At 61.9% G+C, this 16,293-nt stretch overlaps 3 protein-coding genes across 5 annotated transcripts in view; 2 read left to right on the forward strand and 1 right to left on the reverse strand.

The window, feature by feature from the left end:
• TPCN1 (two pore segment channel 1) overlaps positions 1-16,293 on the forward strand; it is a 228,889-nt gene that overhangs the window by 38,956 nt on the left and 173,640 nt on the right. For 2 of the 3 annotated variants that reach the window (XM_054289011.1, XM_054289012.1), the window contains exon 26: positions 221-2,826. In XM_054289011.1, the coding sequence (XP_054144986.1) occupies positions 221-343 (123 nt within the window). In that variant the 3' untranslated portion in view covers positions 344-2,826. Of the gene's footprint in view, positions 1-220; positions 2,827-16,293 lie in introns of those variants that run through there. The other variant, XR_008483854.1, reaches the window with a different exon arrangement.
• Positions 3,615-9,188, reverse strand: SLC8B1 (solute carrier family 8 member B1). Its single transcript, XM_054289017.1, has 15 exons — positions 8,683-9,188; positions 8,087-8,239; positions 7,937-7,989; positions 7,785-7,842; positions 7,449-7,581; positions 7,190-7,357; positions 7,006-7,113; positions 6,867-6,923; positions 6,588-6,718; positions 6,301-6,442; positions 5,846-5,967; positions 5,527-5,680; positions 5,360-5,440; positions 4,817-4,881; positions 3,615-4,734 (listed from the first exon to the last, which is right to left on the reverse strand). The coding sequence occupies exons 1-15, from the start codon at positions 8,818-8,820 to the stop codon at positions 4,537-4,539; spliced, it is 1,761 nt and encodes a 586-aa protein (XP_054144992.1). The 5' UTR covers positions 8,821-9,188; the 3' UTR covers positions 3,615-4,536.
• Positions 10,433-14,482, forward strand: PLBD2 (phospholipase B domain containing 2). The gene is made up of 12 exons (XM_054289013.1): positions 10,433-10,704; positions 10,830-10,923; positions 11,004-11,162; positions 11,568-11,668; positions 12,053-12,267; positions 12,341-12,435; positions 12,506-12,666; positions 13,201-13,296; positions 13,582-13,653; positions 13,753-13,905; positions 14,015-14,177; positions 14,282-14,482. The coding sequence occupies exons 1-12, from the start codon at positions 10,442-10,444 to the stop codon at positions 14,447-14,449; spliced, it is 1,740 nt and encodes a 579-aa protein (XP_054144988.1). The 5' UTR covers positions 10,433-10,441; the 3' UTR covers positions 14,450-14,482.

Below are 16,293 nucleotides of genomic sequence, written 5' to 3' on the forward strand. Positions count from 1 at the left end.
AAGGCCTGGGTGTTCACGAGGGACATCCTGAGGGTGGGAAGTTCCCTTGGTCTCGGTGCATGCACCACAGGCATGCTGCAGTTAGCTGGGCTGTTCCAGAGGGTTAGGCTGCACCCAGGGCTTTGGGAAGAGCCCTCTGTGCCTGGAAAAACTGCAGTGACAGCAGGCTCTGCCCTTTTGGGGTGATCCTAATCCCTGCCTGTTTCCTCCCCTGCTGCAGGAATGGTATGAGGAGCACTCCAGGAAGGAGGAATGCCAGCCCCCAGTGCAAGAGGCTGCACCTGCTGCCAGCAGCTCCCTGAAGCCCCTGAGCCTCCGGCAGCGCTCCCAGACTGTCATTTAGGCCCAGCTAACACAGCCACCTTCTATGCAATAACCTAGAGTGTTCCTGCCCAGCCTGCCTGGACTTTGGGAGGGTGTATATAGATCTGTCAGTGTACCAGTGTAGGGATCAAACCTTGCCCCCAGCAGTGGTTGCTGAGAAGCCAGAGGCCCAGGGGGCTCGCGGGAAGGCTGCTGCATACAGATGTGATGCACATCTGGGCAGAGCAGAGCCCTTGTCCCTCTGAGCCCCTTCCCAGGCTCCAGCTGCTGCCCCTGCTTGTCTTAGCACTAACAGACCTTGGGGAAAGGGATGTGTAATCCATTAACAGCAGGGAATTCGCTGAAGTCACCTGCTTAACAGCAAAACTTGGGCCCTTTCGGAAGATCCCTGTTGCTCAAAGGGTACCATTAACCTAGGGACAAAAGATCAGGGAGTGAGTTTTTGTTTCTGCTCCACCTTCCTTATGCAAAGAAAGGGGAGGTGGTGTGAAATCTCAGCCCTTTTGGAAGGGCAGCCTGCCCTCCCCCTCCCTTTTGGCACTCCTAGATGCACTCCAGCAGTAGCTCCAGCTCTGTAGTAGCTCCAGCTCTGATTACTGAATTTTGCTGTCCCCAAGTAGTTCTGAGGCAGGACTGAGGGCCAGCACCTCATCATGCTCTGGCCATAGGTAGGGCAGAGCTTTGGGAACTCTGTCTCTGCATCACTGCTGGTCAGCCCTGCCCGTGGCACTGCCTGGGCTTGGGGTCACCTCTGCAAAGGCCAGAGCTCCTGTCCCTGCTCAGGGAGGGGGTTCTGAGGGTGACATGGCTGTGGGGCTCTGCCACTTGGCCACCTGCCCTGTGAAACCTCTCTGTCAGGTCCTTAGCTGGGATAAATAACTGGGAAGAAGAGTGGAGGGGTTTGTGGCTCCAAGTCTGGCTTTTTTCTGCCTGGCTCTGGGTTAAGCAGAGCTCCTGGGGAATCACACACTCCTGCTGGTCAGTCCTCATTCCAGCTGAGCAACTCCCAGCCCAGAGTGGGGCTCCTCCCTTGCAGGAATGTTTCTCAGGCTGGAAAAGTTCAACTCAGTCAGGTGTTGGGAGGATCTACTGAAGAGCTCAACTGTTCCCCTGTGTTGTGGATGCAGGAGGAACATGGAAGTCAAGGATTCTTCTCACCTCTCTGCTTTTCTGCACCTGAGAGCTGAGGGATGAGGAGGAAGGGGGAGAAGGGATCCCTTCCCAGCTCTGCCACGTTTGTGGAATGGTGGCAGTTGTGTCACCTTTGAACCTGTCTCTCCAAGTCCCTCTTTTCCCCGTCAGCACTGGAAGTTCTGAGTGCTGACACTCCCTGGCAGCTGGGAGGTTTCCTCACCTCTTGCTGTTTGATCTTTCCTCAGGTTCAGATTAAGAGTGGAGCTTCCTGAGGAGGCTTCCCCCTTCTCCCAGCGCCCCAGGCCGTGGGAGATGCGTGTCCCCATCCCCTTGTCCCACATGCCTGTCCTTGGTGGCCTCACCTCGTGGCACGAGGACAGCAGGAGAGGGCTGATCCCACCTGGGCAGCTCAGGAGCATTTCTGGGTGGGTGAGACTTTCAGGGGGAGGCAAGACAGAGCTGCTTCTGGAAATCTCTCCCTCCATGGCACAGTGGGAGCACTTGGAAGGAGTGGGAGAGCAGCACACACGCACCAGTGGCTGCTCCCAACCCTTGCCAAACTCCCCGGGTGCCTCACGGCAACTCTTTGTTTTCTTTCTGGATACTTGCAGGTATGAAACTGCTTCTGAGCTGACCCATGAAGGACCTTAAAGGGCTGTTTTCCAAACCATAAATTAAACCACAATTGAAGGAGCAGAGCAGTTGTTGCTCTTGCAGTTGCTCTGCGTGGAGTGGCAGCCCGGGAGGTTTATCCAGATTAGTCCTGGGGCTGCAGGGGATGGTGTTTATTGTGCTTTAACTTGTGGCCAGGGTGAATGAGCATTATGAAGGTTAGTGGGGAAAAAAATGTGGCTGTGGTTAATCTCCACATTCCCCTACAGCTGATTTCTCCTGGCAGGGCTATCAGTGACTATTTTTTTAGTTTGGGTGTTGTTTTCTGGGTGTGAAAGGAGATGTGGCTTTAAGCTGTGCTGAGGAAGGCACTGAGGGCTGATCATGCAATAAAGGGCTCCCTGGAGGGCTGGGGTCAGGGTGCTGCCTCCAAGGTGTTGATCCTCCCCCACACACCCCCTGTGTTCATTATTTTTGTATAACCAAGGAGGGCAGCAGCAGTTTGCTTCTTCCATATGACTTTGGAAGGAAACAAAGTTCGAGTACGGGGCATCCCCTTCTATTTATCCTCCTCTCCCTCCCCCCACACACAGACTGACAATGGAGACAATCATTTTGTAGGGAGCACGGGAGGAAGCACTGCAGGATTTTGTATGCTGGCGTTTTGTTTATAAAAAAACTGATTTTATGGACGTGTCTGTCAGATGTTCTCTAGATTTTTTTCAGGCGCACTAATAAAGAGCATCCTCGGCTTCGTAAAGGCTTCCTTTCCTCCTTGCCCTGTTATTCCAGAGATGGGGTTGGCCAAGCTGGAGCATTTCCAGTGTTTGAAGAGGAGCCTGCCTGCCCTCTCTGGTGGCAAGTGCTTGTGTTGGGAATATTTTGCGTGCATGCCTCACCGAGCTGCTCCACATTCCTGTTCCAGGATATTACAGAGCCTGCCTTCCCTTCTGCCTTCCCCCTGCCAGCTTTTCCCCTAAACATCAAGATAACTCTTTCAAAGCTGGGTTTTTGAAGGTGCAGTGCTGAGGCCAGCAGGGGTGTTTGACCCTGCACCTCTGTCTGGGACGTGTGCCAGGCTTTGGGTTGCTTTTGTGGCAGGAAGTGGGTGTTGTGTCCCGGATCATTCCAGCAGCTGCCAGAGCACGGTCAGGGCAGAGCCAAGGGCTGTGGGCACAGGGAAGGTTATTTTTTGTGAAAGCTGCTGGTGTCTGTTAGAAAAAGGAGAAATGCTCCTCAGGCCCAGAAGGAAAGGAGGAGGAAGCAGGTCTGACAGTTGTGGTGTTTGCTCAACACCCCCTCTCTGTGGGGCAGGAATGTGGAGTGATAATTTACTTTCCAGCCTGTGTCCTGTGTCCTCTCCAGCTGGGAGCAGCACCCCCAGCCCACCCCCCATTCTCCGGGCACTGTGGGCCCTGCAGGAGTGCCTATCCCCAGGGCTGAGCCGTGCTGACCCCGTTCCCAGTGTGACAGCACGTGACTGCTCTTGGGACATCGGCTACTGGAAACCACTTCCCCAGTCCCTTGGGAAAAACCTCTCTGGGTGTCCCAGGCTCCTCATCCCAAAGGCTCTGTGCTGACTAAGGGCTGAGTCAGACCAGCGCAGAGCAGGAGCAAAGGCCCTTGCAGCAGGCAAAAGTCAAGGTTGGGTTTGTGTTGGTGTTTGTTTTTTTTATTGCAGTTTTTTACAGTGCCTAAATCTAGTCCTGCCAGAGGTCAACACTGTGTGTGGAAACCTCCAAGTCCTTTCCTACAGCTCTGCCCACCCCAGGAGGAGGAGAAAAGTAGGATCTGAAACTCAGGTTGAAAAACATTACTAAAAAAAGCAGGGGAAAAACCAACCTCCCTTGGTTTGGTGTTTGTTTTTCCCTCAGGCTTTGCTTGCACTAAACCCAGTGCGTCCCTGGAGCACTGTGTCCCCTTAACCCTGTCTGGCTGTGCCCTGTCTGCTGCTCCAGCCCACAGTGCCAACAGGGACAGTCCTTCCTGAGGACAGATGTGTGCCTGGGCTGTGGCAGTGCCACCCTGTGCTGCCCCAGCTCTGTCCCAGAGTGTGGCAAGGAGCTGAGGAGGGGAAGGTGAAGCTGAGGAGGCAAAACCCACTTTCAACTGCCCCAGCTCTGTCCCAGAGCATGGCAGGGAGCTGAGGAGGGGAAGGTGAGCTCAGGAGCAGAACCTCCCCTGCTGTGCCCCCCAGCTGGAGCTTCCCCATGCCCTTGCTCCTGCTCTGCCCCCTGACAGCGCTGAGGTTTTGATGCTGCTCCTGCCCAGAGTTCCCTAAATTACAGATGAGAGGATGTGGGCACTGAGAGCTCCTTCCCCAGAGCACAGCAGGGCCCCAGGGCTGGCTGGCAGCTCCAGCAGCACGGTGAGGTGGAGGTGCCCTTGTCCCCTGGCAGGGACAGGGAGGGCACGGCCAGGCCCCGCTGCAGTGGGAGGCAGAGCGAGCTCCGGGGCTGGAGCCGCTCAGGGGGTGGAGAAATGGATGACCCTGAACTCGGTGAGCAGGGCCACGCACAGGAAGAGCAGGTAGGAGGCGATGAGGCAGACGCCGTAGGGCTGTCCCAGCTGGAAGCACTGCGCCGGCACCGTCACCAAGGAGAACACCAGGCTCAGCCCCAGCGCCCCGGCCAGCACCCACACCAGGGGGCTGTCGGGCTCCAGCTGTGGGGACAGCAGCGTGATTGCGGTGACAACGGCTCCTGCTGCCAGCCTGGCCCGTGTCACCGTGTCACCGCGGCCTTACCTTCACCAGCGGCAGGCTGCTGGTCATCTGCAGCAGGCAGCCCAGCCCCACGCCGACCAGGATGTCTGCAGCACGTTCAGGATGGACACACAGCACTGAGCCCGTGCCTCTGCCCCCCATCCTCCTCCTTCCTGCATGGCTGAGGCATTCTGTCTCTGTGCTGAATGCCACCCTGAGCACTCGAGGAGAGGCTTCACCCAAAACCCACCTGAGCGAGGCACAGCCCTCTTCCCTCTTTCCCTTTGTAAAATCCCAAATCTGCCATGCTCCAGCCCAAACTCCCGCCGGGCTGGGGCAGCTGTGGGTCCTGTACCCACAGGGGGTTGCTGCTGGCTGTGTCCCTGCCCCTCCCAAACCCCTCACTGTCCCCTTGCACTGTGGGAACACCGCGGGCTTTGCCAGCGTTGGAGGGACTCCGGGATGGATCCCAGCTCCTCTGCAGGGACCCCACAGCACAAGGGGCTCTCCTGGGCTGTAGGCAGGGAAACTTGGGCAGCTCCTGCCCCACGTGGCAGCACCCTGGCCCTGGCACACACAGGATACTGAAGATGATGCCCCCGAAGCAGGCGGAGAAGGCCATGCGTGGATAGCCCTGCCGGGCCATGGTGAGGTCGGAGAAGGTGTCTGTGGAGGGACAAAGGGAGACCTTGGGCATGGCAGGGGCACCCCAGCGTGTGCCAGGGGGGCACTGGCAGCAGCAGAGCCCTCACCCCCGATGCTGTTGCCCCAGGCCAGCAGTGTGAGGCCCAGCACGGTGTTGCTGAGCTGGAAGATGATGCCCAGGGTGCGCAGGATGTTCACCAGCTCCGTGGCCGCGGCGTTGATCCACATGGCACTGGCCAAAAACCCAAGGAAGGCAAACACCTGACGAGAAAAGGAGCAAGCTGGTGCCTGTGTGCATCCCACAGGACCCTGCACACCTCCTGGGGCACTGGGAACTGGGAGAGAGCTCCAGCTTCCTGCTCTGCCCCATTCTGGAGCAGGCTGTGCTGGTCCCTGGTGGGTGCCCAGGGCTGGGGAACACCTTACACAGTGGTACTTGGGTGGCTCCTCGTTGCTCGTGGTGATGAAGATGATGAGGGCCAGGGCAGAGGCAACCAGTGTGACCAGTGCCCAGACTGGGAAGATGCCCTGGATCTGGTAGAGCCCATCTGCACATGGTGGGGACAGGAGGGACAGAGAGGCTTGAGGTGGAGGTAAAGCTTTGTCAGCTACAGCCACCTCTGCCCTATGCCCCCACAGAGCTGCTCCCCTCCGTGCCTCAGTTTCCCCAGGCCAGGCCAGACCTGCTCCATTTCCCCCCCAGGCCCTCAAGCCCCCCAGCTTGTGGGTGTATCCAGCTGCAAACACAGCCTGGCTCTCCCCTGTCCATCCCTCCTCCCCACAATGGGAAGCCAGCTCTGATGGGCTCCTGCAGTCCCCAGGGCTTTGGTGGCCTCTCAGTCCTGTCCCTTTTGCAAGCTGGGACCGCCCCAGGCTCTTACAGGCGCCTGACTTCAGGGTGAGGACGCAGAGCAGGGGGCTGGTGAGGATGTGCAGGCAGTTGAGGGGTCTCTTCCAGTTCAGGTCATCCTTGTCGGGGTCCACAACAGGAACGGTGAGCAGCAGCACCAGCTCCACGGGCACCTGGCACAAGGGACACCCACCTGGCACACCCTGCGAGGTGCTCCCAACCCCACTGCCCCTGTCCCAAAGCCCCGGGGGGACAGAGCCCCAGGGGCCAGCAGGGATGGGGATGCCCCTTGGGGGGCTCCTCCTGCTCCCCACTCACCCTGAAGGCCTTGAAGAGCCGCCAGTACCAGGGCTTCCTCCTCCACTTGCGGTAGTCCAGGGGGCTGAGGGCCGAGGCCAGGATGCGCAGGGAGCTCTCCCGGGAGGGCAGCAGGGGCCGGTACTCCTCCCCTATGAGATGCCACGGGGCTGAGCGGGCTGGGGGCTCCCTGCGTGTCCCCAGAGAGCTCCCCCTGCCCCACGGGCTCAGTCACTGGGGCGCTCTGGGACCCCCGAGGATGGAGCAGAGCCAGCCCTGAGCCCATAGAGAACAACATACCATAGTCCCCGCTGTTTGTGCTCGAGGGCTCCGGCTCTTCCACATCTGTCGGCATCTCTGTGAGGAAGAGGAGAGAGCAGGGGCACTGGAAGGGCACCCCAGCACCCCGGGGGTCCCATCCCAGCTGGGCAGCCCTTACCTGGCTCCCAGGCTCCGGGAGGGGCCAGCCCGTCCCCGCGCTGCCGCCGGTGGATCCAGGTGCAGAGCACCACGGTGAGCACGTAGAACACGTAGAGCCCCAGGTAACCTGAGATGGGGGAGTCATGGGGGGCTCACGGCACCCCCAGGCTGCTCCCACAGTGCCCAGCTCCCCCAGCGCTCACCCAGAGCCTCTCCCAGCCTGATCCTGCCCAGGTAGAGCACCACGAAGGTGAGGAAGACGGCCACCATGTAGAAGATGATGTCCCTGAGGAAGGGCCTGGAGGCGGCCGTGAAGGGCTTGACCAGGGCGATGCCCCCGGCCACCACCGTGGTCACAAACACACCGGCACCTGCCAACACAGGGGGGCTCTCCTGGGACAGGGGAACATCCCACAAACCCAAAATATCCCCTGTGAGGACATGGCACTGGGGCTCCCTTACCAAAGATGGCCCCGATGGCCAACCCTGCTGTCCGGGGGTCAGAGAAAGCCACCACAGCACTGAAGACATCAGGGGCCCCGTTCCCAAAGGCCAGGAAGGTGACACCATGGAGAGGGGACGTCAAGGAAAAGACCTGGTGCCCTCCTCCCCGTGGGGACATGGGTCTGTGCACCTCTGTCCAGTGCCAGCACATGACCACTCGTCCCACTGTAACCTCCCAATGGGCTTCCCCTGGCACGGCACCAAGGGGACACAAAGTGACCCTGTCACGGCCACCTCCCCTGCCCTGTCCCCATGTCCCTCCTGCCTGAGGGCCCTGTGATTTGCCAAGGATACTGCCACATTGTGGGACAGCTTCAGGTTGGTGGAGATGGCTGACAAATTGGGGCAGAAGCTGGAAGGGCAGAAAAGGAGACAGAGAGGTGATGGGGTTACTTGGGGCTCCTGCTCACTCTGGGGACAGTCCCCTCCTCTGCAGGGCCACTCACAACTTCTCAGCTGTCACACCGAGGATGATGAACAGGTACAGGAGCCAGAGAGCCTGTGGGGTCAGGAGTGGCACAGAGAGGGGTCAGTGCAGTCCCCACCACACACCCCCCTAGCACAGCATCCCCACCACCGTCCTTTCCCGTCCTTACATAGAGGGTGACAGCCAGGGGCAGCAGCCGGGGCGGGAAGACACAAAAAACCCCATCGAGGTAGTCGAGGAAGCCCCCGTCGAGCCGGCAGTCGGGGTTGCTCCGGATGAAGTGGCACCACTCGGAGCTGTTGTGCTCCCGAACCTCCCAGCACTGCGGAGCACAGCGGAGGGTGCTCGGCCGGACCCCCCCGAGGGGACACTGCCCTCCCCGAGGGGACACTGCCCACCCCGAGAGGACACTGCCCCCCAAGCACTGCCATGGGGCCGCTTTGCCAGGTCACTGTCAGCCCTGCCTCAGTTTCCCCACCTGTGCTACACGTGCGTGGGTGCAGGGCTGTGCTAGGGCCAGCAGAGGTGCAAACCCTTGTCCCCACCCCATCCATGTCCCCACACAGCCCACACCCACCCCGGGCCATGGGAAGGCGCCGGCCTGGCAGCAGAGAGGTTTTCGGAGGAGAAAACCAGCAGCGGAGGAAATCCGGGTGAGATCCCTGCTGCGATAGTGAGGACATGGCAGCAGGGACGGGACGGGACCCCACCACCCCGGCAGCACCCAAATCCCTCCCGGTGCACCCCCCAAATCCCCAGACTTACATCCAGGCTCCGTGCGTGGCTCAGAGCATCCCCGGCGGGAGGGACCGTGCGCCCCGCGTCCAGCAGCAGCGGAGGCCGGGCTGGCAGCGCCCCGGGCAGGCTGAGCGCCGCGGGCAGCCCCGCGGGTCCCTGCCCCATGGTGCCCTGTCCCTGGCGGGGACAGCCCCGGGGACACCTACCACGGGCAGCGCTCCCCGGGGACACCGAGCGGGGGCTGCCCCCCGAGCCCCATCCCGCGCTCCCCGGGCGGGGCCAGGAGGGGGTAAAAATGAATAGTAAAACTGGAAATTATAATTAAAGCTAAAAATAATAAAAAGGATAAAAAACAGAGCTTCCCGCGGGCAGGTTGCGCTGGGGAGGCTCAGCCCGGGGGAATGGCACCAACAACCCGCGGAGAGGGACCGGGGGCACCCCCGAGGGCAGGGAGGGGACAGAGAGGCAGTGGGGCGGGTGGGGACGGTGACCCCGGGGGTGTGGGGGATCCCGGGCGGGGATGCGGGGATGGATGGATGGGGGTACCGGGGAACCCCACCCGCGGCGCGGCCCCACCGTGTCGGCTCGGCCCCGCTCCGAGCGCGGGCAGCTGATCCCCGCCGGCCCCCCCGCCTTAAACGGGCCGCCACCCTCCGCTCTTAAAGCGACAGCGACACTCTGCCACACGGCCGGCTCCCACAGGGGACACACGCGGCGCTGTGCTCCGGGCCGGCCCTCCGAGGCCGGGCAGCCATCCATCCACACACAGCCCCACACGGTGAGCCCTGAGAACGGGCGGGCCCAGCGCGGCATGTGTCCCGTGTGGGACAGCTCGGCACCGGGCTGCACAGACACAGGGCTGGCGGTCCCACACCCCACACAGGGCACCGGCCCTCTCCGCACCGGTGTCCCAGCTCCAGGACACCCCAGCCTCAGCTGTCCCCCGTGTGCTGCGTTTGTGGGGTGCCGGTTGGCCGTCACGGCCGGAGCCACAAGACCCTCATGGGATTCAAAGAATCCATGGGATTCAAAGAACCCGTGGAATTTAAAGAACCCATGGGATTCAAAGAACCCACGGGACTCAAAGAACCCATGGGACTCAAGGTCCATTTCCCACCCTGGCCCGTTGCCCCCAAGCAGCGTTCTGCCCTTCCCCCGGAGAGAGGTGGAGGGAATTGCGCAAGGCCGGGGCTGCCGCGGCCCTGGGGCCCGAGGGAAGCAGCAGCGCCCCGTGTGTTCCCCCTGCCCCGAGCATGGGGACACGCCGGGCTGGGACAGCTCACACGAGGGGTCCACGCGTGTCCCCCGAAGGCGGGGAGAGGAACCTGCGCGCATCTCCTGAGAGTGTGGGGCTGGGACAGGCGGGATGGGAGCGGGGGTGTGAGTGTGGGGCTGGGACCGTCGGTATGAGTGTGGGGCCGTGGGCGGCATGGGGGGACAGGGGCGTTGTGGGACAGTCACAGGGGTCCCCACGCCTCGGAGTGGCTGGGGGCGCGGCCACGCCAGAAGCTCCGCCCCAGGCCCGGCCCTGTGAGATGTTTATACAGAGCTGAGCTGTGGGGCGTGGCCAATGCAACGCCCCGCCCCCAAATCGGGCCATCCAGTTGATACTCCTATGAGGGCGTGGCCACACTGAAGCTCCGCCCCAATCCAGCCCCGCCCCGCTAATACAACAGAGCGTAGCGGGGCGTGGTCACAACGAAGCCCCGCCCATCCCCGCCCATTCACACGCCCCGGTGTTGATGGGGCGTGGTCCCCCCTAGCCCCGCCCCTCGGTGTCCCCGCCATGGCGGCCCCGCGGGCGCTGCTTTTGGCTTCGCTGCTGTCCCCGCTGCTGTCCCCGCTGCTTTCCCCGCTGCTTTCCCCGCTGCTGTCCCCGCTCCTCTCCCCGCTGCTCTCCGCCGTCCCGGCCGGCGCAGCCCCGTCCCCGGTGCCCCGCAATGTCTCCGTGCTGCTGGAGCCCGGCTCCGAGCGGCTGCGCGTCCTCCCCGGCCGCCACCCCGCCGCTGTCGCCTGGGCCAGCCTCGATGACCGCATCCCGCACGTCGGGTATGACCCGAGCCGGACCGGACGGGACAGGGTTGAGCGGGGATGGGGTGGCCGCGGGGGAGCCGTGGTGGGTGGGGTGCCCCGTCCCAGCCATGCCCGTAACCCCCGCGGCCGTGTCCCCACAGCTGGGCCTTCCTGGAGGTGGCCACCAACGCCTCGTACAATGACAGCCTGCAGGCCTACGCCGCCGGGCTCGCCGAGGCTGCCGTCACCGAGCAGGTAAGGGGGACCCGTCCAGGAACGCGTGTCCTGGTGCCTCCCGGGGTGTCCTCGGCGGTGACAGCCTGCCCTGTCCCCAGCTGATGTACATGCACTGGATGAACACCATGGTGGGCTACTGCGGCCCCTTCAAGTACGAGAGCGAGTACTGCCAGAAGCTGCGCAGCTACCTGGAGGCCAACCTGGCCTGGATGGAGGAGCAGATGGAGAAAGGGCAGGACACCGAGTACTGGCACCAGGTGAGGATGGGGAGCCCCCACCAGGGAAGCCCCCCTGGGTCCTCCTGGGCCTTTAGCCCAGGGCACAGCTCAGGACAGCGAGCTGTCCTGGCCCAGCTCCAGGTGGGATGACAGGGATGTGTTCATGCTCCTTCCTGGGGTGAGTAGAGGTGACTCGTGACTTTCTCCTCGCCAGAGCCTCGCATGCTGCAGTTGGGGTGCACAGGAGGTGGCTTTGTCACCCTTGGCTGTGGGTGCTGAGTCATGACCTTGCTGAGAGTGACACTTCCCCCATGTGCCTCTGCAGCAGCACTGAGACCCACCTGATCTGCTCTGTCCCCTGGGGCAATGAGGGAGCCTGAACCCCAAACCCTGTCAGCCTCCCTCCTCGCAGGAGCCAGTGCCAGCTCTGTCCCCTGTCCCCAGGTGCGCCTGGCCCTGCTGCAGCTGAAGGGGCTGGAGGACAGCTACAACGGGCGCCTGGACTTCCCCAGGGGCAGGATCACCCTGGCACCCTTTGGCTTCCTGTAAGCTCCTTCTCAGAGCTGGGGGAGAGTGGGGAAGGGTTGTCCCGGGGTTTGGAGTGCTGTGGGGACAGTTCCTGCATGTCCAGGAGCAGCCAGTTCTACTCCCAGTCCACCTTTTCTGGGCATTTGTCTTCTGCTGAGGCAGGTTGGAGCCAAGGCAGGTTGTCCTCTTCCCCACCCCATGGTCTGGGTGGAGGGTTCCCCCCACAGCCCCTGCCTCAGTGCTCCCCCTTTCCTCCCTGCTCATGCTACCAGGGTGCTGCCAGCACAAGCGCCTGCCCTGGGTGTGGTGGAGATGGACAGACAGACAGAGAGCTCTGAGCCAGCTCAGCTCCAGGCCTGGGGCACCCCTCACCTGACATCTTACACCTTGCTTCCCCCCAGGCTGCTGCAGCTGGGGGGTGACCTGGAGGACCTGGAGTCTGCCCTGAACCGCTCTTCCCCTCAGCGTGTGCTGGGCTCGGGCTCCTGCTCGGCCCTGGTGAAGCTGCTGCCGGGCCAGCGGGACCTGCTGGTGGCCCACGACACCTGGAGCTCCTACCAGGCCATGCTGCGCGTCATCAAGAAGTACACGCTGCCCTTCCGCGCCTCGGCCGGCGGTGCGTGGGCTGGGCTGGGCTGGGGGGGCTGCGCCTCACAGCCCCCCTCTGACACTCTGCATCCCCCCTGCAGGCAAATCCCAGATCCCTGGGAGCGTCCAGGTGTTCTCCTCCTACCCCGGCACCATCTTCTCCATGGATGACTTCTACATCCTCAGCAGCGGATTGGTGAGTGGGGCTGCTCCTCCTGCGCCTCTCCCCGGCCCTGCTGCCCTCCCCATCGCTCCCTGCCCTGCAGGTCACGCTGGAAACCACCATTGGCAACAACAACCCGGCCCTGTGGAAGTACCTGGAGCCCCGGGGCAGCGTGCTGGAGTGGCTGAGGAACATCGTGGCCAACAGGCTGGCCCGCAGCGGGCCCGAGTGGGCCGCGCTGTTCCGGCGCTTCAACAGCGGCACGTGAGTGGGCTGGGAGTGGGGATGGTGGGGCCTTGGGAAGGCTGATCTACAACAGGGGTAAAGAATAAAGCAGGGATTTATTAAAAGCCTCAATGGATGCATGTTGGGCAGCACAAGAGCCCAAGCAGGGCTGCACCCAGGATGAACCAAAATGGTCACAAAATGCACGACCGGGCACGAGGTCTCTTACTTTGATCAGTTCTGCTCCATTTGCACATTGGAATTAATTATCCACTTACAGCTTTAGGTTATGAAGTCCAATCCTCCTTGTTTTTCCCTCTTCAGTCCACCATTGTTTATGTTCTTGGGCCTGAGATTTGGATCATTTGTCCTTGGTCCCTAGATAGAGAAGGAATTGCTTTGTCTCCCTGCTCTATGAAGAGAGCTCACCATCCCCTGATATGAAGGTCAGAACTACACACTAAAGCAGCACAGAATCTGAAACATAGAAAAGCTAAAACTGAAGGCATCAGTGGGATGGGATGGAGGGTGCCCAGGCTGCCAGAGGGATGCATTCCTTGCTCTCCATGCCAGGTACAACAACCAGTGGATGGTGGTGGACTACAATACCTTCACACCGGGCAGTGCAAGCCCGCCGCCAGGCGTGCTGACCGTGCTGGAGCAGATCCCGTGAGTGGCTCCATTCCTCCCTGAGCCCTGCTGTCTCCTCTCTCATCCCTGTGGGTTTGGGAAAGCCCTGAGGGTGGTGCCTGCCCAGCCCAGTGGGTGGTCACAGGGCAATAGGGCTGTCTGTGGCTAAAGGCTCTGGGGTGCTGGTACTGAGGTGATGGGTGCCCAGCACCTCTGGCTGGGGTGGGGACCCCCAGCGTGTGTTCCCCCCACCCCAGCATGCCCCCCCCATCCCCAGTGACTTTTCCCCCTCTGCTCTGACCAATGCTCTTTCTCCCAGCACAGGGGCCTGGTGGTGGTGGCTGACCAGACAAAGCTGCTGTACCAGCAGGGCTACTGGGCCAGCTACAACGTGCCGTGAGTGCCATCCCTCCCTGTGGCTTGCCCTGGAAAGAAGGGCAGCCATGCCCACCTTACCCCCCCTTGGTGCCAGCTTGCTGGGTTCCCCCTCCCCAGGTACTTTGAGCAGATCTTCAACACCAGTGGGAACCTTGAGCTGGTGAGGAAATACGGTGACTGGTTCACCTATGACAAGAACCCTCGTGCCCAGATCTTCCGCCGGAACCAGACACAGGTCCACGACCTGGACTCCATGATCCGCCTGATGCGGTGTGTGCCGGGAGACCTGGAATTCCCTGAGGAACTTCCACCAAGGGATTTTCTGTGCTCTGTGGGCTTTTTCTCTGTCTTCACTGGGCTCTGTCCCCTCCCTCTGCAGGTCCAACAACTACCTGCAGGACCCCCTGTCGCGGTGCAGGGGCTGTGACCCGCCCCAGAACGCCGAGAACGCCATCTCTGCCCGCTCCGACCTCAACCCTGCCAACGGCACCTACCCCTTCCCCGCCCTGCGCCAGCGCTGCCACGGCGGCATCGACATGAAGGTGTGCCAGCCAGGCAGCCCTGCCCGCCCCACAGGGGCTCCTCTGGGGCTGTGCAGCCTGTGCCCAGTGCTGACTCGCTGCCCTGCTCCGTGTCCCCTCTGCAGGTCACCTCCTCGGGCATGGTGCCCTCCTTCGGGCTGGTGGCAGTCAGCGGCCCCGCGTGGGATGACGTGCCACCCTTCCGCTGGAGCGCGTCCCCGTGCAGCTCCCTGCTGCACATGGGCCACCCCGACCTCTGGACCTTCCCCCCAGTCAAGGTCCACTGGGACTGAGCAGGCGCTGGTCCCGTCCATCTGTCTGTCCTGTGGGGGATCCCTCTGTGGGTCTGGGGGCTCTCACCTCTGTGTAACAGGGTCCCCCCCTGTTCTTTCTGCCTCTGGGGGTCCTGGCTGTGCTGCACAAGCCCAGCGTGTCCCCTCCCTGCTGTGGGGCTCTCCAGGCTCTTCCCTGGGTGCTGATGCCTGGTTTGGGGGGCTCTCCCTGGAAAAGGGGCATCCTCTGGGAGGCTGGGGCTCGCCCCTAGCGTGGACAGGAGGGCAGTGAGCTGGTTTGGCTGTGGTAAATAATAAAGTGCTCTGTGCTGGTGGCTGTGCTTTGCCCTCTGCTGAGGCTCTCTGGTGGCTTTGTTAGGGCTGGGCTCACTCAGGGGTCTTGCCCTCTCCCCATTAACAGGGTGATCTCCTCTGCTGGTGGGAGGGCCTGTGCCCAGTGAGACTTTTGGGGTGCAGAGTTCTCTGCTGTGGGATGGGGGAGCCCCACTCTCACCCCCAGGAGTGGCAGACCATCCTCATCCTGCCTTTTGTGTTCCTCTCCTCTGGCACCTGTGTGCCCCGTCCCCAAAAGCTGCAAAATCCTCTTAGGCAGCTCCCTTGATCCGCTCTGGCTCGTTAGGAATAACGAGGTCATTACTGGGGGATTAATGAGCTGTGCCTCGGCAGAGCTTTGAAGGCACCGGGTTCCCACCGGGGCTGGGGGCCCTGGAGGCTGCAGGGGGGTGGGAGGGAGCAGCTCTGGGCTGTTGGGGTGCTGGCAACCCAAAAACTGGCATGGGTGCCCTGGGGAAGGTGGGTGTCTGTACCCTGCTGTGCTGGGACAGATTGCAGGTAAGCCTGTGTCCCCTCGTGTCCCCATGGTGGGGGGGGCTGCTTTTGGGCTCCCCGTGCCTCAGTTTCCCCAGACAGATCACCACCTGGGAGGTGAGCAGCAAGGAGGAACAGGGCGTGTTGGAAATGCGACAGTGTTGCTGATTCCCTTTCTTTGTTTCCTTAAACATGGAAAAACAAACAAAAAGTTGTTACAAACTATCCCAGCTGCTGCCAGAGTGTCAGCCGGGACGCTGGCCAAGGGAAATGAGCAGGTGACAGCCTGGCATGCCCTCCTCATGGCAGGGATGGAGCCAAGGGGAGCAGGACAGGCACGGGGAGGTGGCTGTGGGGTGCAAAGGGACCCTGGAGCACCCGGGGCTGAGCTGGGGTGTGGGGTGTCCTCCCAAGGGGGTCTCCAGCCTCACCCCTGTGAGCTGGGACAGGCTCCTGCTGCTGTCCCACCCTCATGGGAGTGCCTGCATGAGGTGAGGGGGTCACTCCAAGGGCTCCAGAGGAGCTGGAGCTGTGTCCCCCCCATGCCCTCATTCAGGAAATCGCCCTCATTGCTCCCCTTTCCAGGCCCCTGTGTCCCAAAAGCAGTGCGGCCCTGCAGAGGGGCAGTGCTGTGCTCTGTGCTGCTCTCAGGAGCCCAGGGATGTTCTGTTGGCCCCAAAGCTCAGCCCCATGAGGAGCAGGGCAGCCCCAGAGCTCTGTCCCTGCTCTCTGCCTGCCAGCGCTGCTGCTCTGGGGAGGTTTGCAGCCCAGTTTGGGTCAGGGCACTGAAATCCCATATTGTGTTTTCACTGCTGTGTGCAGACCTGGGCACGCTGTGGGGCTCCCAGTGCTCCCAGTTTGGCCTGTGTTTGTCCCAGTGCAGTGTCCCTGGCACTGGGGCAAAGCTGGCACAGTGTGGGGTTCCCAGCGCTCCCAGTTTGGCCTGTGTTGGTGCCAGTTCAGTGTCCCTCCCTCAGGACTCCTTGTGCCCTCTGCTTCCAGGCCACTCCAGCTTGCCAAGAACAGCAGAGGAGCCT

The sequence above is a fragment of the Melozone crissalis genome, unplaced genomic scaffold (genome assembly GCF_028551555.1).
Source record: "Melozone crissalis strain CALT ecotype California unplaced genomic scaffold, PUWL_Pcris_2 ptg000063l_1, whole genome shotgun sequence".
NCBI lineage: Eukaryota > Metazoa > Chordata > Aves > Passeriformes > Passerellidae > Melozone > Melozone crissalis.

Coding starts and splice junctions, on each gene's coding strand:
- SLC8B1 (XM_054289017.1), bottom strand. CDS start 8,820: ATGGGGCAGGGACCCGCGGGGCTGCCCGCGGCGCTCAGCCTGCCCGGG. Junction 7,990..8,086: donor CCCTGGCTGTCACCCTCTAT/GTAAGGACGGGA, acceptor CTGACCCCACAG/GCTCTCTGGCTCCTGTACCT. Junction 7,114..7,189: donor CAGGCTGGGAGAGGCTCTGG/GTGAGCGCTGGG, acceptor CCCCCATCTCAG/GTTACCTGGGGCTCTACGTG.
- PLBD2 (XM_054289013.1), top strand. CDS start 10,442: ATGGCGGCCCCGCGGGCGCTGCTTTTGGCTTCGCTGCTGTCCCCGCTG. Junction 13,297..13,581: donor ACCGTGCTGGAGCAGATCCC/GTGAGTGGCTCC, acceptor CTCCCAGCACAG/GGGCCTGGTGGTGGTGGCTG. Junction 13,906..14,014: donor TCCATGATCCGCCTGATGCG/GTGTGTGCCGGG, acceptor CTCCCTCTGCAG/GTCCAACAACTACCTGCAGG.